The sequence below is a fragment of the Rattus norvegicus genome, chromosome 7 (assembly GCF_021556685.1).
Source record: "Rattus norvegicus strain SHRSP/BbbUtx chromosome 7, alternate assembly SHRSP_T2T, whole genome shotgun sequence".
NCBI classification, from domain to species: domain Eukaryota; kingdom Metazoa; phylum Chordata; class Mammalia; order Rodentia; family Muridae; genus Rattus; species Rattus norvegicus.
In genome coordinates this window covers 13,647,294-13,668,374 of record NC_141540.1, presented here as the reverse complement: position 1 = coordinate 13,668,374, position 21,081 = coordinate 13,647,294, and the positions used below count along the sequence as shown (strand labels likewise).

Here is a 21,081-nt window from a genome sequence, read left to right as displayed (position 1 = left end):
GACGGAAGAGCAGGTGAAGGCGGACACCGCTTTAAACCCTCCCTGGATCCCACGTGATGGAATCCAACTCGCAGATGACTTCATTTCTCCAAGCCTAAACTTCCCTATCCATAGATTATCCGCAAGTTGAGCGCAGTATACACAAGCTGGCCGGCGAAGTACTACTCAAGACACTTCCAGGAGTCAGCCAGAAACTGTCCCTTCCTGTCTTGTGTTTTATTAGCGCGGAACCGGTTGCTGCCAGGCTAGCCTAGAAGATCCAGGTCTCCCGCGAGCGTTCGGCTCTCCGGGTTTCAGTTTTTAGAACTACACGCGGCCTCGCACGTTTAAGTTCCGCCCGCTCTCGGCACGCCCCTTTTGACGTCCCCTTCCGGGCCCAGCCATACTCCTAGCGTAGTTTGAGTTCATTGGCCCGGCCCTCAGGTCCAATGTGTCGATCTCACCTCCAAGGCCCGCCCACCGCGGCTCCACTTCCTTCCATTCCTCAGTCCGAAACTCTCGACTACACATCCTGCCTGTACCTATTCACAGTTCCTGGTTACAGATGTCAATCTTGCTCAGCCCCGATTCCGCCCTCTCAGGTCCTGATATGCACTCCTCCGCCCACTGGTCTACGCCTGTCAATCTAGCTTACTAGACCCCACCCACCCCGGCTCCCGTAACCGCCATTCTTGGGTTCCTTTCCAGGCCCCGCTCCGCTCAGGTCCCCGGCCCGGTCTCCCAACCCACAACTGTCAATCTCCATATACCCCAACCCAGCTCCACTTTTTTCCTGTAAGCTTTCTGCTAGGTCCCGCCTCCCCAAGTCCTGCTCCCTGCAAATCCTGATTTCCTTAACCCCGCCCACCAGAGACCTCTTCCGCCCTGTAACAACCGCCTCCTAGTTTCTTAAGCACTCCGCTAGCAGGCCCACTAGGGTGCGAGGACCGGTCTACGTCAGTCTTCTTCACTGCCTGAATGGAACGTCAATCCTCTGGTTCTAATGGCATCCCGTTAGGAATACAACATGCGTGCCAAGCTTGAGAACTCCGGAGAAATCTCGAGTTGTGTCGTCCCTGGAGTCTGCGGTAGAGGGAGTAAGTCACTCCCTAGGATCAGGCGCAACTTGGGCAGTCCCGGGCGCGCCGCGGCAAAAGAAAGCCCCCGGCGCCAAGCTTCCTGGTTGTTTAGGCCCGCGCATGCGCGGCGCGGGCCGCCAAATGGGTTCGCACTCTCGCTCGCGCTCACGATCTGCGGGTCGTAGGAGTCGGAAGCAGCGGAGTAGGAGTAGAAGCTGCAGCAGGAGCCGGAGCCGAAGCCGGAGCCGGAGCCGGAGCCGGAGCCATGGGGGGAGCGGCCGAAGGCGACGGGAACATGAGCGGCGGCGCGAACGCAAACGGCGCAGTCGAGGGCGCAGGTGAGAGTCCTGGGGGCTGCTCTGGCCTGGGAGTTGAGGGACAGGCGGGGCGTTAGCTGAGTGCTAGTCTGCCGGGCTGAGCCGGAGCAACGAAGACTCCCGGGGACCCCGGGGCATGAGCACAGGGGACTGAGTGACCATACTCGCCACCCATTTATTCATAGACACGATCTTGTCTCAGGCTGGCAGAAACTCGATGTTGTAGCTCAGGTGTCCTCCAGAGGCCGTTGCCTCATAGTTAAATTTTTATTTTTGCAATTTCTCATAGTTATTTCTGCTCAGTTGAAGTTACTTCTTAAATGGATGTACTCCTAACAAGTTAACCAAAGCCTAATCAGGACACTGTACATACAACACTGGAGATACAAACTCGAACAGCCATAGCTATCTTTTTCTGTGGTTACTGGGGATTCGAACTTACGTCCTCAAATATACTACCTGGTGGTGCTTTTTCCTCTTTCATGGTTCCTTGCTGTATTGTCTGTTATAGTTCTGGGACTTGTGTAGCCCTACTATGAAGGGCAACCTAGTTTGTATGAGGACTGATGTGTTTTGCAGGTTGATGGAACCTACAAAGGCAAATACTCTGGGTGTTGATCTTGGTTGTGACCCCCGCACCTAGGATGGTGCCCCAGCAGCACTCAGCACTGAGCAGGTCTTGATGTGTACCCCATCCCCACCCCCTAGCAGGTCAGATTCGGAAGGAAACCGTGTGCAGAAGTCTAGGAGGCGAAGCCGGAGCCTTCGGCCACCCCGATGGCACTCACAGGACCGGTCCTCACACTCTGACTCGGGTGAGGAGCAAGCACAGGGCTCCCGAGCCCGGAAGGGTCACAGGCATTCGTGGTCCCCAGGGTCATCAGCATCTAGCTCTGACTCCCCAAGACGCTCCCGGAGTCCTGGAGTAGCTGCCCTGGCCGCGAGTCAGCAGCAGAGCCTTCAGGAACGGCTGCGGCTTCGTGAGGAGCGAAAGCAGCAAGAAGAGCTGCTCAAGGCCTTCGAGACACCCGAGGAGAAGCGTGCCCGGCGACTGGCCAAGAAAGAAGCTAAGGAGCGCAAGAAGCGTGAGAAGATGGGCTGGGGTGAGGAGTACATGGGCTACACCAACACCGACAACCCCTTTGGAGACAACAACCTGCTGGGCACTTTTATCTGGAACAAAGCCTTGGAGAAAAAAGGCATCGGTCACCTGGAGGAAAAGGAGCTGAAGGAACGTAACAAGAGGATCCAGGAGGAGAACCGGCTAGAGCTGCAAAAGGTAGGCCAGCCTTGGGCATGGCCGCGTGGGAGCTCGGGGCCTCCTGTCTCTGGTGCCTCACTCACATCCTGTTCTGGAGGCTAGGTATGCCAGGCACATGCCTCTTAGCGGGGTGGCTCTCTGTTGTTGCCCAGGTAAAACAGCTGCGGCTGGAGCGGGAACGGGAGAAGGCCATGCGGGAGCAGGAACTGGAACTGTTGCAACGGGAGAAGGAGGCAGAGCACTTTAAGACCTGGGAGGAGCAGGAGGACAGCTTCCACTTGCGGCAGGCCAAGCTTCGGTGCGCTTCTCCCTGGCCCTCTACTGCAAACTACAATCTCCTTTTCCCCTGGTTCTGCCAGGAGTGGTGTCTGGACTCAGGAGGCAGATCCCTAAGCAGCCCTGTTAAGTCATTGTCCAGAGTGTCCTGGGCCTCACTGAAGGAACCTGAGCACAGTCCTGGTGTTGGAGACCCCAGCACAGCCCTATTGTCCCACCCTGGGGAGGGCCATCTGACACTCCTGTCATGCTGAACCTGTGTGACTGGTTGGGACCTCCGGTCAGCTTTTCCCCGGTCCTGTGGGAAAGTCCTGGAGTCAACTATCCCAGCAAAACTCTGCCCCTGACCCTGCCACCCCATTTCCTCCCACAGTTCCAAGATCCGAATCCGAGACGGGCGGGCCAAGCCCATTGACTTGCTGGCCAAGTACATCAGTGCAGAGGACGATGACCTGGCAGTGGAGATGCATGAACCTTACACCTTCCTCAACGGCCTCACGGTGGCAGACATGGAGGACCTGCTAGAGGACATCCAGGTGCTGCACATACAGCTGTGCCTAGCTCTGCTCTGCCCCTCATTACCCAGCCCTCACCCCACCCCTCATTACCCAGCCCTCCCATGCCCCCTCCTTCAGACTCCACCCTCACAGCCCCACCCCACAGGTGTACATGGAGCTGGAGCAGGGCAAGAACGTGGACTTCTGGCGAGACATGACAACCATCACAGAGGATGAGATTGCCAAGCTCCGCAAGCTGGAGGCCTCGGGCAAGGGCCCAGGTAAGCAGGGTGAGGCGTCTTCCCAGTTCCAGGGCCAGCAGTGGCCTCCACTGGACAGCGGGATGTGCCTGCTAGGGAGCCTCAGGGAATGGCCACTGCTGGCACAGCTGCACTCCCGCCTACAGAGCCCTGGCCTTCACCCAGGGCCAGCAGAGTGTAATGGGTGCACTGCTCATCTACCCTCCACCAGCTTAGAGGCTGGCAGGCCTCTCGTCCTTGTTCCTGAGCCCACAGGGTGGGGTAGCTGGGAACCTTGGCCCATACTCTGCAACCTGTCCTACAGGTGAGCGCCGTGAGGGGGTCAACGCCTCGGTCAGCTCTGACGTGCAGTCCGTCTTCAAGGGAAAGACGTACAACCAGCTGCAGGTCATCTTCCAGGGCATCGAAGGCAAGATCCGTGCCGGCGGCCCCAACCTCGACATGGGCTACTGGGAGAGCCTGCTGCAGCAGTTGCGCGCGCACATGGCCAGGGCCAGGTGAGGCTGCCACGTCCTCGGCACCTGGGTTCCTCCTTGGCCTTCATAACCACCTGGCCAGTGGGTCACCAGGGCCAGTGCTTCTCTAGTGCTTGTCATCTCAACACCGGGCTGCCTGTCCTGCTGCCTTCCCAGTCCCCGTCCTCTCCCTACTCCTCCACATTTCTTCTCCTCCCTCTGTCCCCTCCCCGTCTGGCAAGCGAACTGTGTATAGATTCCATGCATGTTTGGCAGTGTGCTGTAAACATAGCGGCTGCTGGCTTGCCCTGGTTCCTCTGGATGTCCCCCATCTGACTGGACCAAGCACTGTGGCCAATTGGGGCCACACTGTGTGAATGTGCCCTACCAAGGGACTGGGATGGTCACGCCTTCCTTTCCCCAGGCTCCGTGAGCGCCACCAAGATGTCCTTAGACAGAAGCTGTTCAAACTGAAGCAGGAGCAGGGTGTGGAGAGTGAGCCGCTGTTTCCCATCCTCAAGTCAGAGCCCACAGCCACTCACAGGTGACCTGGCAGGTGGGGGACCCTGTAGGTGGGGGAAGAACTGGTGCAGGCCTGGCAGGGATGGGCCTCATCGCTTTTTTCACCACCCGTATAGCCCTGAACCTGAGGAACGGCCTCCCAGCCCTGGGACTTCAGTGGACCCCGTGGAACCCGAGGAGACCACAGCAGCAGGCGAGGCAGAGGGAGAGGCAGATGGCGAGGCAGTGCTGATGGAGGAGGACCTGATCCAGCAGAGCCTGGCAGACTATGACGCTGGCCGCTACAGCCCACGACTGCTCACCGCGCACGAGTTGCCTTTGGACGCGCATGTGCTGGAGCCGCATGAGGACCTGCAGCGCCTGCAGCTGTCTCGCCAGCAGCTTCAGGCTACAGGTAGGGACTGACCCAGACCAGGGACCTTGTAATGGGGTGGGGAGGGGCAGGGAGGCCCCCCACTGACCCCTCTGCTGGCCCCTCTGCCCTCACAAGGAGGAGTGTGGGTGGCCCCCACTGACCCCTCTGCTGGCCCCTCCACCCTCACAGGTGACGCGAGCGAGAGTGCTGAGGACATCTTCTTCCGGCGTGCGAGGGAGGGCATGGGGCAGGATGAGGCACAGTTCAGCGTGGAGATGCCACTGGGTGGCCGCGCCTACCTGTGGGCCGACAAGTATCGGCCGCGGAAGCCGCGATTCTTTAACCGTGTGCACACAGGCTTTGAATGGAACAAATATAACCAGACACATTATGACTTTGACAACCCTCCACCCAAGATCGTGCAGGGCTACAAATTTAACATCTTCTACCCGGACCTCATCCGCAAACGTGCCACACCAGAGTACTTCCTGGAGGCCTGCGCTGACAACCGGGACTTTGCCATCCTGCGTTTCCACGCAGGCCCGCCCTACGAGGACATCGCCTTCAAGATCGTCAGTCGAGAATGGGAGTACTCGCACCGCCATGGCTTCCGCTGCCAGTTTGCCAATGGAATCTTCCAGCTCTGGTTCCACTTCAAGCGCTACCGCTACCGCCGGTGACGCCTGTGGGCAGGCTGCCCGCCCCTGCCATGCTGGCCCCTGGACAGCTCCTGGATGGGAAGGTTGAGAGGACCAGGAGGTCTTCTTCAGAAGCCTTGGGGATCCGTGGACCACCTCTGGGCTTCAGTCACCAGCACTGTGCTGGCCGCAGCCCCTCTGGCAGGTCCCTTCCTGTCTTGAAAGGATTTTAGAAAGACTGCTTGAGGTGGCAGAAACCCCTTGTTCCTGTTCCCGTGGACTTATTCAACCGCGGAGCCCTACATGGTTTTGATACGTTTAATAGAAAGCTTATTCTAAAATGGTTTCTGCTCTGAGTCACAGGACAGATACCACACCCAAGTGGCTTGGGGAGGGTCAGAACACAGGGTCTTCTCTGCCCACCTGACCCTAAAACCACAACCATCTGGGGAGATGTGGCTTGGCCACATCTGGGAACGTGTGGTGGTCATCACTGGGGTAGGTCCTGGATTGCACCCAGTGGAGGCCAAGGTTACTGGTGGACTGCCCAGATCTGCCACCAGGGTCACCCGTTGGCAAGGCCAAGAGGCCACCCTGTTATCCCCAGCCCCTAACCTGATGGCCTCTGACTGGGGTCTTGAGAATGCAGCAGGACACATGCCTGTCCGAATCAGACTGTACTGCTGCCCAAACATAGCCCCCTCTGTTCTCCCATGGGCAGGTGACTGACAGCCTCTGCCGTTGACGCTCATCCCCAGAGGTCACAGGGCAGAGCCAGACATTGAAGATGGGATACTGGGATGCCACGCATGCACATGGCATGTTGGGCATCAGCTTCTCTACCTGGGCTACAAGGTCCATTCTCTACCCCGCTACTCTATGGAGTCTCCAGCCTGCTGGCCTTTCCTGTGTGTAGCGACCCAGCCTGCAAAGAGGCAGAGCTGGACGAGGTAAGGGTACCCCAAGGTGCCCAGAGTTGGAAGGGGATCCAGCCAGCCCAGGGTACTGGGGAGCCATAGATGGTGAGCCGGGCAGGGATACAAACCCCATCTCAGACCTCTCCTTGTGCACAATGGACTAATGTCCCGGAAACTGCTTCCAGCTCTCACTCCAGCCTTTTCCTTCCTTTGGCTAAGAATAGGCCCCCTAGCCTCAGCGGAAGCCACAGCCACAGGGGGTACGTCCTGAGCCTCAGCTCCCACATCACCCCAGCAGCCTCAAGCCTGACTCCTCCTCCCTTCCTTGACAGTGTGGTTGGGAGCCAGTGTGGTTGGGAGCCAGTGCCAAGAAATTTCAGCCCCTGGCCACACCTGATGGTCTCAAGGCTCTGCACCATATTACAGTCTGCCTCAGTTTCACCATTCATACTGAGCTCTGTCACCTCCACACAACAAAGTTGGATGTCCTTCAGCCATTGCCTGATTCTCCAAACCAGACATGTCCTTATCTCGGGTCAAGGGACAGAGGAAGAACCTACAACAGCCTCTCTGCCCCCAATCCCAACTTGTCTGCGTCAAGAACGAGCACAGCCGGCTGTTCTCGTCCCACCGCAGCCCCACATCCTCACCCCTGACATTCTTACCAGTGCCTTGTGCCCCGGGCCAGCATACCTAACCACCCTACAAACCCCAGTCTTCCCCACAGCATTGCTTCCTAGCCAAATGTGGAGGGGGACATTTGCTTTGCGCAGCCCTGAGCATGGAACCCTGGTGTGGTCAGTGTCCATCCCATCCCTAGCTTATGGGATGGATAGACTTAAGGGCAGGCCCAGCTAGGAAACCAGAGAGGAACTACAGAAAGTCCACCAGGGTAGAGGCAAGTCAGGGCTCAGCACTGAATGTTAGGATGGGTGGGACTGACTGAGGGACCCTCAGAAGTGAGACCGGAAGGGGCGGTGCAGTAGGCAAGGGGTTTCCTGCCGCTGACAGGAGTCTGGCTGAACCTGGGAAGAGGGGAACTGGGAGGTTGGGGTCACAGCCAGGCCAGGCATCCAATCCCCACCAGGACCTGTCAGAGCCAAAGGGGCCCAAGGTCACCTCCCCCACCTAGGTCCCCGCCTCAAGCCACAGGGCACAGGACTAACAGCCCCTGCCTGGCCCAGCTATTCCAGGCAACTGTCAGGGCTTCCGCAGTGAGTCTGCAGGGGAGGGTTCCCCAAGACTGCTACATCTCTGGAGGACAGCCTGGTCTGCAGCCTGCCCTGCTGCGCTGCACCCCTCCCCCACCACAGCCTTCTCCTGCCTCCCTGCAGTTAGGCTGGAGCTGGCCTTGCCATCCAGAGACCCTGGAAGGTGCCTGGACAACCATAGTGAGGGTTAGTGGCTGCTGTGCTAGGATCAGCCCCGTCTGGCTCTCAGCTCTTCCCACGTGGGGCTTGGGCTTCTGGGTCCCTGGCCTGTCAACAACCGATGTCTGCCTGTCACCCTTGTGCCTTGCCTGATTCCGACCCTATCGAGGAACCGGCTGAGGGGCGAGGCCAGTGCAGGGGGTGGGGCTGGCGAGAGACCGGCAGAAAGACAGATGGAGACAGGGCGGGACGGGAAACAGCCTCACAGTCACATCCAGCCCTGGGCGCCTCAGGGTCCCCAGCGCTCCGCTATACCCAAGGCCCCAGGGCTTCTGCTGGAGCCGTCCTCAGCCAATGCGCCTCGGTTTCCCCAGGAGACTCCCCTTCCTGCTCTTTGCCTCGCCTGGAACAGCACAGAGAGATCTGGGTCCAGACAGCTGAGATGAGTCCCTCCTCTCCCTGATGTGAGGTTACAGCACTGTGCCCAGGTGAGCCTCTATAGTGCCTGGGGAGCCCAGATCACCAGCCCCTCCGCTGTGGCCTGTCCACTCTGATGATAGTGGCCAGGTACCCAAGGTCCCCGAAGGGGCTCCAGTGGTCTTAGCCTGGGCCAGTGCAGTTCGCCTGGTGGCACGTGGGTATACTGGTTTCCTGTGTCTGGGCCAGAATGCTCTGGCAATGCTAGAGTTGAGCCAGGATGGATTGGAGCTGGGGGCTGCACCAAGGTGTGGCTGGAGGCTGTACGCACACAGGCTCATCACACATGTCCTGTCCAGACGGGCATCCATCGACTCCAGGGCACGGTGCCAGGTGGCCCCTCCTCCCAGCCCACCTGCACCCTGGAGCTACGGCACAAACAGGAAGCAGACGGTTTGAGGGACAGCTGTGGTAAGCCTGAGGGTCTGTGGGGTTGTGGGGCACACACACCCTGGGTGTTTGGGGTGTTGGCAGAGATGCCTACTGGGCACAGCTGAGGCCAAGGTTCAGCTCAGGAGCTCCTAGGCAGAAAGCCACCAGGGGAGGCAAATTCGATTCACGGGGGAAACTGAGGCTGTGTAGGGTGGCCATGGGTGACAGACGTGCAGAGAGCCCAGGCTGCTCTGAGGCCTGCTGCAGAGGCTTGTTGGAGATGGGTGAGCTGGGGAGAGGAGGAGGGGCCTAGCAATCAGAGCCCAGCCACACACCACATTCCACCAAGGCTGGAACTTGGCCACCCAGCCTGGGCCTCAAGGAATGGGGACCAGCGTCCCAGGGCACACGTATACAAGAATGAGGCCCCATCCCAGACAGAACACCACTGCCTACCGCTCCCAACAGTGGAGACAGGGCTCAGGAATGCAGGACCACCCCACATCCCAGTGACTTCTTTGGCTCCCGGGTGTCCAAAGCTGGGGTGTGGTGGCCTGCGCCTGTCACCCCAGCTTCAGAAGCTGGGGGCAGATGACTCTCAGGGAGTTCCAGGCCAGCCTGGTCTACACAGTCAGAGTCTGCAGGAGGACAAACAGAATTCCTGAGCCTTGACATTCCCAGGCCCAAAGCTCCTTGCTGCAAGGCTGTGGAACCTGATAGGGCGCAGAGACACCAAGTAAGTCTCCCGAGACCACACAGCATGGGCTGCTGCCCAGGGTGGGAGGCTGCCAGGCAGGCCTCAGGTCTCGCCTAGGCAACTTGAGCTCACTGTTATCACTTGAACCCCAGAGGGGGTGAGGGACTGAGGGAGGGAGGGAGAGAGAGAGGGAGGGAGGGAGGGACTGGCAACTGCTGTCCATCCTTGATGCTGGGCTCCAACTTGACTTCCTGGGCCATAGAGCTGGGGGCTGGGCTTGTTCTTTCCCGGGCACAGCAGGTATGAGGGACCTGGTGTCCTTGGCGAGGCTGGGCCAAGGACTGGACAGAGGAGGGGATCGGCCGCCAATGCAGCCGGCCTTGGGAAAGGGAGCATCAATCCCGGGGACCTAGCACAGAAACTCAAAGATGTGCATAACACTTCAGAGCGAGAGGGAGCTATCCATCAGTCCGCCCACCCTGTCCTCAGAGCCAGGGGGAGCTATCCACCAGACTGCCCGCCCTGTCCTTATCCTAGCTTCAGTCTCTCCCCTGGATCCTCCTCTGGATGGTGCCAGCCAGGCAGTGACCTCCTAAGGGGAACATGGAAGCAGTGCCTACTAGGCTGCTTCTACCTGCAGGGAGCATTCTGGGTTGCATAAATTAAACACCTACTGTGTGCCAGATGTAGGTGCAAGAAATAATTGTTCTCAGCATCAGCTGTCTTTACCAGAGGTGAAACTGAGGCTCTCTGTGGGGATGTGGGGACAAGAACAGAGGATACATCCTGAACCCTGAGGAACTACCTGTTAAAACCCTGGAGCTCAGTGGGAGGGAAGAGGGGTCTGGAGATGGGAAGGGAGAAATGAAAAGCCAAGGGCTGGGGCTAGGGATTTAGCTCAGTGGTAGAGCGCTTACCTAGGAAGCGCAAGGCCCTGGGTTCGGTCCCCAGCTCCGAAAAAAAGAACCAAAAAAAAAAAAAAAACCAAAAACTAATAAAAAAAGGTCAAACATGGTTCACACACCAAGAATCTGAGGAAGGAAGGATCAGCAAGAATTGTTGCCAGCCTGGGCTGCACAGGAAGGAACACAGGGTGAGAGACATTATGCTACTGTCTGTCTCTGGTCTCTGGCCTTGGTTTTTGTTTTTTTGTTTGTTTTTTTCTTTTTTAAAATCTCACTGTGTACCTTACACTGGCAGCAATCCTCCTGCCAGAGCCTTTCCAGTGTTGTGAAGGATTTTGTTGTTGAATAGTCTCACTTTTAGATGACCCCATATCCAGCCTTAGTTCTGTAGTCTTTGTCCCTTCCGCCCCTGCACCCCTCCCCTCCTGCCCCACACCGGTCTCTGCTGGAGTCCTCCCCGGGGACATGTTGCCATTGGGCTGTTTTTTCATTCCGAAAATGGAGCAGGAACTTCTTGGGTCCGTTTCTTATTATAAAAGTGACGTCAGGGGAGAAAAGGAACGGCCCACACCGCTTCAGTGGGAGCGTCCCAGCAGGTAACTAACCCTGGCCAGAACGACTGCACCCACAACCTCATAGGCTAGATGGATGACAGATGGGGAGCTGAGGCCACACAGTGAGTACTAGGGCTGGAACTGCAACCTGGGGTGCAGGGTATCAGGACACATCTGTCATTCCAGCTCCTCAGGAGGTTGTCAGGATGACTAGGAGTTCCAGGCTGGTCTGGGCCACTTCATAGGGTCAGAAGCAGCCTTGGGACTAACAGTGGTCAGGCAGTCAAAGACTGCCTCAAAGAAAGGTTATTTTGTTCGTGGGTCATTGAAGACTCGGTAGGAGTTCTCCACAGGCGCTAGAGCCCCGCTAACCAGCCCACCTTGTCTCCCAGGTGCGCCAGAGCCTGCATCAGCCCAACGTCCCAGTCACCTGCATCTGATGGGGTGTTGACCCCCTTATCACGTCAGGCTCAGGAGCCATGTGGCTCAACAGCACCTCGCTGGGGGCATGCTTCCGCCCAGTGAACATCACGCTGCAGGAGCGACGTGCCATCGCGTCGCCATGGTTCGCGGCATCCTTCTGCGCACTGGGCCTGGGGTCCAACCTGCTGGCGCTGAGTGTGCTGGCCGGGGCGCGACCTGGGGCGGGACCCCGCTCCTCCTTCCTCGCTTTGCTGTGCGGCCTCGTCCTCACCGACTTCCTGGGGCTGCTGGTCACCGGCGCTGTCGTGGCGTCGCAACACGCCGCCTTGTTGGACTGGCGTGCCACTGATCCCGGTTGCCGCCTTTGCCACTTCATGGGCGCGGCCATGGTGTTCTTCGGGCTGTGTCCCCTGCTCCTGGGGGCCGCGATGGCTGCAGAGCGCTTCGTGGGCATCACACGGCCCTTCTCACGACCCGCAGCCACGTCGCGCCGCGCCTGGGCCACTGTGGGGCTGGTGTGGGTGGGGGCCGGGACTCTCGGGCTGCTGCCACTGCTGGGGCTCGGCCGCTACAGTGTGCAGTACCCCGGCTCCTGGTGCTTCCTGACTCTTGGGGCGGAGCGCGGCGACGTGGCCTTCGGGCTCATGTTTGCTCTCCTGGGCAGCGTGTCCGTGGGGCTGTCCCTCCTGCTCAACACCGTGAGCGTGGCCACGCTCTGCCGCGTCTACCATGCGCGCGAGGCCACACAGCGCCCCCGGGACTGTGAGGTGGAGATGATGGTTCAGCTCGTAGGCATCATGGTGGTGGCCACGGTGTGTTGGATGCCCTTGCTGGTGAGTCCCAACGCTGAAGACCCCCTCCCCCAAACACACACGTATGCGCGTCTTTAGTTGTGTCTCAGGAGAAGGGCAATCCAGTTCAGATCTTTGGGGCTTTTAGGATCTGCCGTGCGTAAGGAAAGACTTTCTGGGGTTGTATGTTCTAGAATAGGGCTTTGAAGGATGAATAGGAGTTCACCTGCTAGACAATGCTGGGGAAAGCATTCTAGGCAGAATGGCTGAACAACTCAGTGTCGCTGTGTTCCCTGGCACCACATGGACTGCAGGCTTGTATAGATGTTCTAGGAAGATGGAGCCCAGATGGTAGGACTTTAACATGGGCACGGGTTTTTGCTTTGTTTTTGCCTTGTTCCTTCAGCAAACATTTATTGTGTGCCAACTGTATCCAGGCTCCCCTAGCACAAAGACGACTTCCCTCTGGGAGAAAGGTGTGTGGTCCAGACTCTAAGGTCTGTCCCAAGCTGCTGGCTAGACCCTGTCTGGAATAAAATGTAAACCAGGCATGGGGGCACACGCATTTAATCCCAGCACTCCAGAGGCGGAGGCAGGAGGATTTCTGTGAGTTCAAGGCCAGCCTGGTCTACAGAGTGAGATCATGTCACAAGAAAAAAAAATCAATAAAGGGGAGAATGTTGAAGACTGAGTTAGTGTAGATCCCTGCGTCAACGCCTCAGTAAGTCCCAGTTTACCTCCTCAACCTCAGTCTAAGGAAGACACGAGCTCAAGGCCTGCACGCCTTCCTGGGCCCCAGCAGCAGCAGCTCAAGGTCACCCCAGTGCTCCGAGGTCACACTGCACAACACTCTGCTTCCCCAGGTCTTCATCCTGCAGACCTTGCTGCAGACGCTACCTGTCATGAGCCCCTCCGGACAGCTGTTGCGGACCACGGAGCGCCAACTGCTCATCTACCTACGCGTGGCCACATGGAACCAGATCTTGGACCCCTGGGTCTACATCCTCTTCCGTAGGTCCGTGCTTCGACGCCTGCATCCAAGGTTCACTTCCCAGCTCCAGGCTGTGTCCTTGCACTCACCCCCCACACAGGCCATGCTCAGTGGACCCTGAAGGACGGTGCCAATCAAAGCTGGGGTTCTTGGTGACTGCTAACGACCTGTCTCCTGTCCCAGGAGCCTGAATGTTTGGTGGGATGGAGTTACAACACAGGGCTGACTCCTGTGAACTACAAAGATACCTCCTCCATGCTAGGGAGATCCTCCCTGGCCCCCTCCCCAGACTACTTGTCAGCTAGGAGGTTGGAGCATATGTGGGAGGTCCCTTGCAGGAATCTATGGTTACACAGAGAGAACCTGGGGTGCCGATGGCATCTCCCATCTTGCCATAGTCCGCGTCTGTCTCAGCCCCGTTGTCCCGGGGCTTCATGTTTGTTCCTTTAGGCTCAAGGATCATCGGCCTTGGGTGTTGGAAGCACCCACTGTGGTCCCAGTAGCTGGCTCTGGAGTTACCAACCTCTCCGTGTTTACTGAGCCCCCTCCCCCCACGGCTATCCAACACACATGCTCAATAAATGGTTGAATGTCCGGGTATACAGCAGGTGCTCAACCAAGCGTCCCTGTGTCCATTTGCCTCCATTTCCTGCAGCTCCGAGAAAACCACAGTCAAGGGGATACTGGCGGTTGTGTTGTGGAGGTGTGGGCTCCTTTATTCCCCACCACGGTCTCCCAGGAGCCTCCCACCACTGTGCCTTCTGTGGCTGGATCCTCTTACAAGGGGTTTGGGGTTCGCAGCCAGGCTCCTGAAACCCAAGCCTCAGTTTCTACCATCTAGTACTCCTGCTGGGATGAGTCAGGTCACAAGCTGGGGTGGGGGAGGGGCCCAGACCCGGGGGAGGAGCTAGGAGTGATGCGTATGGTGGGGGGGGGACTGGGCTTCTGACATCCCAGCTGGGGCTTGGGGAAAAGGGCTGGCTTCTGGGGGGTGTCTGGGACACGTGACACAGGGCCCAGGAGGGAGGGTGGGGGGCCTGGCCTGGGGCCTGCTGTGGCCTGGGTTCCATCTTGAGGACGAGGCCCAGCGACCTTGCTCGGGGCAGGGGTGGGGGCTCTGGGGGTCTGTCGGATTGGAGACTGAGGTCCCGCCAGGGTATCAGTCTCCTTTATAAGCTCAAGCCCAGGGGTCTGTGGGCGACGACTGTCCCTAGAACTGAGGGAGCAGGCTCCTGTGTTGGGCTGGCTTCCAGAACTGCCTGGGCTGGGGCTGGGGCTGGGGCTGGGGCTGGGGCTGGGGCTGGGGCTGGGGCTGGGGCTGGGGCTGGGGCTGGGGCTGAGGCCTGGTTGGATTCTGGAACTGGAATCCTTCTGAGCGCTAGGCTGGGCTCCGTCGCGGATTGGAACCGGAGGACTGAATTGGGTTCTCGAGGCTGGGTGGGCTCCAGAGCCAAGCCACTGTCCTGTGTCCAGCTGGGGGACACAGCTGGCTCCAGCAGTCACCAGGTGCTGGCTTCTGCCCCCAGAACTAGAAAGGGACCTGGAGCTGGGCTCCTTCTCTACCAATGGCTGTGGCTGGGTTCCTCGATGTCTGACCCAACCAACATGGGCTCTGGAGCTAGGCCAGGCCTGGAAGTCGGTCTGGGTCCCAGAATCGGACTGTGCTTTGAAGCCTGCACGACATCTTCTGGGTGGGGTGGGGTCTGTGCCCGGAGACACCCCAGAGCTGGGCCTCGTTTCGGTAGTGCGTGGCATTTGGGAGTGGGGGTCTGCAGTCCTGCTCCTGCCCCCTGGCTGGGCCTCAGAATAAAACTCATCACCGGGGCCAGCTTGGGGTGCAAGGCGTTGGGAGGCGCTGACAGGCAGCTGGGGTGTGGGGCAGGGCTGAGGTTTAAGTTTGGGCCGGGCAGCAATATGGCTTTGGGTGCCTGTACTAAGCAAAGGTGTGGGGGACAGATGGCTACTCCAACCAACTTGGCTTCTGGCAGCCAGTGGCTTGCTGGACCTTCCTTGGGGTCCTAAGCAATCCGTTCCTCCTTGACCACTCCAAGTATCAGGGAAGGGCCAGGCCATGGTGGCAGCTGTCTTATACCTGGGCTGGCTCTCAGAGCCTGGTTTCTGGGACTGGCAACTGGGATGGTGCTCTGAGCCCTGCTGCCTCTTAACATTTGTACTGGTTCCAGAGTGTGGCTCTGGGACAGGGCTTGGCTGCATTCTGGAAGGCTGAGGGTCAGCCACGACCTGGGCTGCAGCATCAGGGTTGGTCCCAGTGTCTGCCTGGGCTCTAGAGCATGGCTTCCTATCTGGGTGGGTCTGTGTTCTAGAACCAAGCCCACCCTCAGAGCCCATATGTGGTCTAGAAGTAGACTTTGTCTCTGAGCAGAAGCTGACCTGAGGGCTGGCCTGGGTTCTAACCCGGGCTCCAGAACGGGGTGTGGCCTCAGAGCCTGGCTGGACCTCAGAGCCAGCCTGGGCTCTAGGGATGGGTTGGCAGTCAGATTCAGGATAAGTTTTAGAACAGGGCTCAGGCCTGGGACCGCTCTGGGTTCCAGAGCCAGCCTGAACCTTAGGGCTGGCCTGTGTTCTGAAGTCAGACTGTACCCCAGGAATAGACTGGGATTTAAAGGCTGGCTGGTCTTGAGAGACAACCAGGGTTACAGAACCAAGCTGGGCCTTGGGGTGGGCCTGGGTCACAGAACTGGGTTGGGTTCTAGAGCTGCCCTGGGCTTCAATTTTGGTTTTAGAGCAGGACTGGAGTTCAGGGCTGTCAGGGAATTCCGGCTGGGTCTCAGAGCTGAGCTGGGTTCTAGAGCTAGGCAGGATAGCACTTTTGGTTCTAGAGCAGGACCTGGCCTTGGGGCTAACCTGGGTTCCAGAACCAGGCTGGGATTCTGACTGGGTGCTAGAAGCAAGCTGAGCCTCAGAATGGGCCTGGATCAAAGAACTGGGTTGGGTTCTAGAGCTGGGCTGGACCTCTGAGCTAACCTGGGTTCCAGAACCGGGATGAGGTTCCGGATGGGTCTCAGAGCTGAACTGGGTGCTAGAACCAGGCTGGGCCTCAAGATGGGCCTGGGTCTCAGAACTGGGTCGGGTTCTGGTGGTGGAGCGTGTCTCAGGGCTGTCCTGGGTTGTGGAGTGGCGCTGGGGCAGGGGGCTGGGCCCAGGACTGGAGACTCCCACACACGCTAGCCACAAGCGTCGTGGGCCTCGCCGATGGCTGCCCACACCTCCACCACGAACTCGTCTGGAAAGGCGAACTCGCCCAGAACAGCGTCCAGGCCGCGTGCGAAGGCCTGGGCTCCCACCGAGCTCCGAGCAGTCTCCACCACCGCGGCCGCTGAGGGGCCAGACGAAAAGAGGGACAAGATAGACAAACAGAGGGACGGACGGGCAGACGGAGGGACAGGGTGAAAAGACAGACTGACTGTGAGCTCGGGTGCACGCTCCCGCCGACCACCACCCTCCCGTGCCCGGGACCCCGCTCTTACCCGCGCCGCTTACCCAGCTCGGGGTCTCGGATGCCCATGTAGCTCTCCAGTAGGTCGTCCACCCTGCGCGCCGCTGCCGCTTCCACGTCGCTGGGCTGCGGACAGGTGAATGGCCCAGTGGGTGAATGACAAGCTGGAGGCCCCGCCCCAAGTTTGATAGACCATTAGTGGTTGCCAGGGATAGGAACTGCGGGACCCGCCTTTGAGAATTGACAGGTTTGTAGTTGCTAGTGGTGACACCTTCCCGATTGATGGTGGGGAGGGGCTGGGTGACCCGCCCCCAGGGGTGATTACTGAAGGGATAGGAGACACTTTCTTCAGTGGTGTAGCTGATGGTCTATGCCCTGACACAAACCATGTACCATTAAAAAGAGGTGAGAGGAGGAGGCAGAGGTCTGGGTGGGAGGGGTAAGGAGATGAGAAAGGTGATGGATGTACTCGAACACACGTGAAAAATCTCACAAGGACCCCCATTACCTAGTATAGTTAACACACAGAATTCCAACTCTCAAGGAGGTACGCTCCGTGAGACTCTCGCTTCACAGGCATGAGGACCTGGGTTCAAGCTCTAGGGTGCTTGTAAAGGTGCAAAAATAAAAACTGCTTCCCAGTGTCCTCTGACCTCCTCCACTCTCCTGTCCACGCACTTTTTCACATGTGCACACACAAAATACACAGGCAAAATATAATAAAACAAAAAAGAAATGCCATTTAAAAATTAAAGTTGGGGAGTAAGGAAGACACAGATATTAACCTTTGACCTCTGTATGCATACACACAAAATGCAAAAAATAACCAATAAGTTAGAGGTCACATCGATCCCTCCCGCTTCTCTGCCAGGAACAGGTGGCACCCCTCAGACTCTGTGAACTGTCCCGTTCTCCATCCGGTACCCACTGCACAAGGTGGGAAACGGCTGCTCTGAGAACAGGGTCTTTGTCTTTTTGACACATGGTCCTGCTCAGAGGCTCAGGCTAGCCTTGCACTTGTGACCATCCTCCTGCCTCACCCTCTTGAATGATGGGATAACAGGCCTGATATCCCACCGTGGTCTTGACAAAAAAGTGTCAACTGCGACCATGCCAACAGTCACTCACCGCCTCTTCCACAGTGGCAGCGCCCCCTGAGCGCAGGCGCAGGGTCTCCCTCCCGCTGCTCACTTTAGCTTCCACGGGACACTTGCTGCTCCTGCTCCTCTGACCAATCATATCTGGAGGGGACAAATCGGTACAGATGTGGTCTGTTTTGTGTGGTGTGTTTTTCCTGTTTATTTTCTTTTGCAAATAGGGTCTTCCTCTGTAACCCAGGCTGACTTTGAACTCAAGGTTGGCATGCCTTATCTCCTGAGAGCTGTAGCAGGACTATGGGGCTGGGGATGTGGTAGGGGTAGAGCCCCACCTAAAACCTCCTTGTGAGGGGGCTTGGGGCGTGGTCAGGGCGGAGCTTCCTCTAGAATCCCCAATGAGGAGGTAGGGGCGTGGTCAGGCGTAGTCCCCAACTAGAATCCCCCAGTGACGGTTTGTGGGCGTGATCAGGGTGGAGCCCCGCCTAGTTCTTCAGTGAAGGAGCTGGGGCGTGGTGAGGGGGGTGCATCCCCGCTTAGAATCCCCCAGTGAGGGGCTTGAGGTGTGGTCAAGGTTGGAGAGCCCCTAGAGTCCCCCGGCGTATATTAATCTTTCCCTAAGAGATCCTGGGTGATGTCTGTGGACGTGTGTGGCTGTCCAACCTTGAGGCGCTCCTGACAAAGAGTGGTTGGGGGTAAGGAGCACTGATCAGCACCTTAAAGAGCCCGGGACACGGGATTGGGGATTTAGCTCAGTAGTAGAGTGCTTGCCTAGCAAGCACAAGGCCCTGGGTTCGGTCCCCAGCTCCAGAAAAAGAAAAAAGAAAAAGAGCCCGGGACACTATACAGAAAACACCCCAAAATGGTGCTCATTTCGTCAACTTTTTTTTTTCTTTTTTCGGAGCTGGGGACCGAACCCAAGGCCTTGCGCTTCCTAGGCAAGCGCTCTCCCACTGAGCTAAATCCCCAACCCTCGTCAACTTTTTTTAGAAGCAACACTCCTTTCTCATCCTAGGGTCCCTGGAGCACTATGTAGGAGCCATTGCAAAGCAGGCCAGGATGAGACGTTCAAGGTCATCCTTGGGTACATATTGAGTTTGAGGGCAGCTTGGGCTGTGAGAATGTGTGTCAGAATACCATTTCCCAGGGGTTGGGGATTTAGTTCAGTGGTAGAGCGCTTGCCTAGGAAGCGCAAGGCCCTGGGTTCGGTCCCCAGCTCCGAAAAAAAAAAGAACCAAAAAAAAAAAAAAAAAAAAGAATACCATTTCCCCGCTTCGTGCAAGCCTAGAGCGCAGCAGTCCTTACCGAAGGCTCTCCGGGGCTGCACTAGACGCAGGGTGAAGGGCTGAGATTTGGGCAGTTCCCGTAGCATTTTGGCCACCTCGTAGTGCCGGCAGCCCACAATAGAGTGGTCATTGATGGCCTCGATGCTATCCCCCACGCACACCGCCTCAATCCTGTTGATAATGCTGCCTTCCTTGATTCTCTGTGAGAAATTACAGTCACTTGTAGGTCGTCTGCCCGGGCCACCTCCCTGGGGTCCTCAGAGCCTTCTTAGGTCTAGACAAGGCCATTAATCACCCAGCTCTCTCTCTCTCTCTCTCTCTCTCTCTCTCTCTCTCTCTCTCTCTCTCTCTCTCTCACACACACACACACACACACACACACACACACACACACCCAGGCACCTTGATGAAGGCGTATCCAGCCCCGTTGTCTGTAATGGTCAGTCCTAGAGCGTCCTCCGTTTTGGTAACCTCCACTTCTTTGGTCTCTCCACGCACGTGCGCAAAGATGAAGTCTTCTAGCCCAATCTGTCCCCCCAGCAACTTCTGCATGTCCACTTTGTGACTGTTGAGGGTGCAGAATAGGATCTATTCGGATACGAGAGGGACCCAGATTCAGCTATGGACAAAAGTCGACTCTGCACACCCTTCTGAGGCAGACCTGCTCTGTGGGCGTCCCCTAGCGGCCAGAAGCAACTGTGGCCCGCATGAGACAGCTGCCCCCAGCCTCTAACTGCCCACTCGTGACCAAGTGGGCTGGCAAGACGGTGGGTATGCTTTGGGTTTGTCATCCCAGCACTTAGGAGGCTGAGACAGGAGGATGACTAAGAGTATCAGGCTTCCCCAAAATAAAAAGGCCAAGCATCCTGGATCAGGAATATAAGCCCAGAAGTTGGGAAGCGGAGGCAAGGGAAAATGCTGCAAAGTTAGAAGTCAGCTTGAGTTACAGAGTGAATTTCAGGCCAGCCTGAGCTACAAAGTGAGATATTATCTCAATTAAATGAACAAACAATAGAATGAGAACGGTCAAGAAGGCGCGTGCGTGCGTGTGTGTGTGTGTGTCCAGTCGGCCAGCCTGCTTGATTCTCAGGGGTCGCATGTGGGAGGAGAGAACTGACCCCTACAAACTGTTGCTCAACCTTGACCGTGTGCTCTGGTATCCCCACATATAATAAAGCAAACCCATACTAAATGGTGGCCCACACCTTTAGCCCCAACACTCTAGAGGCTGAGGCAGGTGGATCTCTGTGTATTTGATCCCAGACTCAGCGACAGAGCAAGTTACAGACTGGCCAGGGCTATATGGTGAGACCCTGTCTCAGAAAAACAAAATTAAAAGAAAGAAAAGGACAAACAACCAGAAGGGAATGATAGAAATAATTGAATGAAAGAACTGAGAAGTGACTTTATTTTATATAAGGCCTCACGTAGCTCAGGCTGACCCTCTAGTTTACTATGTATCTGAGGGTGACCAACTTTGAACTCCCAAACCTCGCCTCCACCTTCCCAGTATTAGAATAACAGACTTACATCACTACACCGGCTTTATCCTGTGTCGGGGATGGTACTTGGCTTTCCAAACCCTACCTAGGTGACTGCTCTACAAGCTTCACTAAGCTGATTCCCACCCCATTCATGGCCTCCCGATGGCTGGGTCGGGTTCTCGGAGGATATAGAAACTCCATCAGACTGGGTCCCGGGTGGTATCCGTGGTCCGCTCTCACCTCAGTAGGCGCGATGCCGAAGGCCTCCGCGATCTTGGCGTAGAGCTCTCTGACGTTCGTGAAGCCCTCGATCCTGCCAGTCGGGCTGCCGTGCGCCAGCTGCGTGCGGAACACTAGGCGCGGGCGCGCGCGGGCCGGGGGCTCGGTGGCCCCGGGCTCGCGGGGCGCAGCACTGTCCATGGCGCGCAGGGTCGCAGCGTCCTGCGCCTCCCGCCCGGAACCCGCGACAGCCGAGCCGGGCGTAAGCAGATCCGGGAACCCGAGCCGCCCGGGGGAAGGTGAAACCGCCTGCCATGGCCAGCCGCGCCCTCCCCGGGGACCCGCGAACAACAGGGGGAGGCCTCGGGCTGTGGGTGCCGCATCCAGTCTTGGCCTCCCGGGGAG

At 57.7% G+C, this 21,081-nt stretch overlaps 3 protein-coding genes across 16 annotated transcripts; 2 read left to right on the top strand and 1 right to left on the bottom strand.

Moving 5' to 3' along the window:
• The first annotated feature begins 1,173 nt into the window (after positions 1 to 1,173).
• Positions 1,174 to 5,980, top strand: Cactin (cactin, spliceosome C complex subunit). Of its 2 annotated transcripts, none has more exon segments than NM_001439798.1 (9): positions 1,174 to 1,396; positions 2,084 to 2,654; positions 2,789 to 2,934; positions 3,286 to 3,448; positions 3,576 to 3,690; positions 3,974 to 4,166; positions 4,549 to 4,668; positions 4,763 to 5,040; positions 5,191 to 5,980. In NM_001439798.1, coding segments are annotated over 9 exon segments (2,295 nt in total). In that variant the 5' UTR covers positions 1,174 to 1,178; the 3' UTR covers positions 5,682 to 5,980.
• Tbxa2r (thromboxane A2 receptor) lies at positions 5,324 to 13,761 on the top strand. 11 transcript variants are annotated; one of them, XM_087555751.1, is made up of 6 exons: positions 5,968 to 6,589; positions 6,905 to 7,953; positions 8,301 to 8,414; positions 8,703 to 8,814; positions 11,324 to 12,187; positions 13,009 to 13,761. In XM_087555751.1, the coding sequence occupies exons 5-6, from the start codon at positions 11,411 to 11,413 to the stop codon at positions 13,255 to 13,257; spliced, it is 1,026 nt and encodes a 341-aa protein (XP_087411877.1). In that variant the 5' UTR covers positions 5,968 to 6,589; positions 6,905 to 7,953; positions 8,301 to 8,414; positions 8,703 to 8,814; positions 11,324 to 11,410; the 3' UTR covers positions 13,258 to 13,761.
• Positions 13,762 to 13,826: 65 nt separating this feature from the next.
• On the bottom strand, positions 13,827 to 21,028 carry Gipc3 (GIPC PDZ domain containing family, member 3). Of its 3 annotated transcripts, none has more exons than XM_087558585.1 (6): positions 20,698 to 21,028; positions 19,376 to 19,561; positions 18,993 to 19,173; positions 17,722 to 17,834; positions 16,625 to 16,719; positions 13,827 to 16,473 (listed from the first exon to the last, which is right to left on the bottom strand). In XM_087558585.1, the coding sequence occupies exons 1-6, from the start codon at positions 20,875 to 20,877 to the stop codon at positions 14,001 to 14,003; spliced, it is 3,228 nt and encodes a 1,075-aa protein (XP_087414711.1). In that variant the 5' UTR covers positions 20,878 to 21,028; the 3' UTR covers positions 13,827 to 14,000.
• Positions 21,029 to 21,081: the final 53 nt, after the last annotated feature.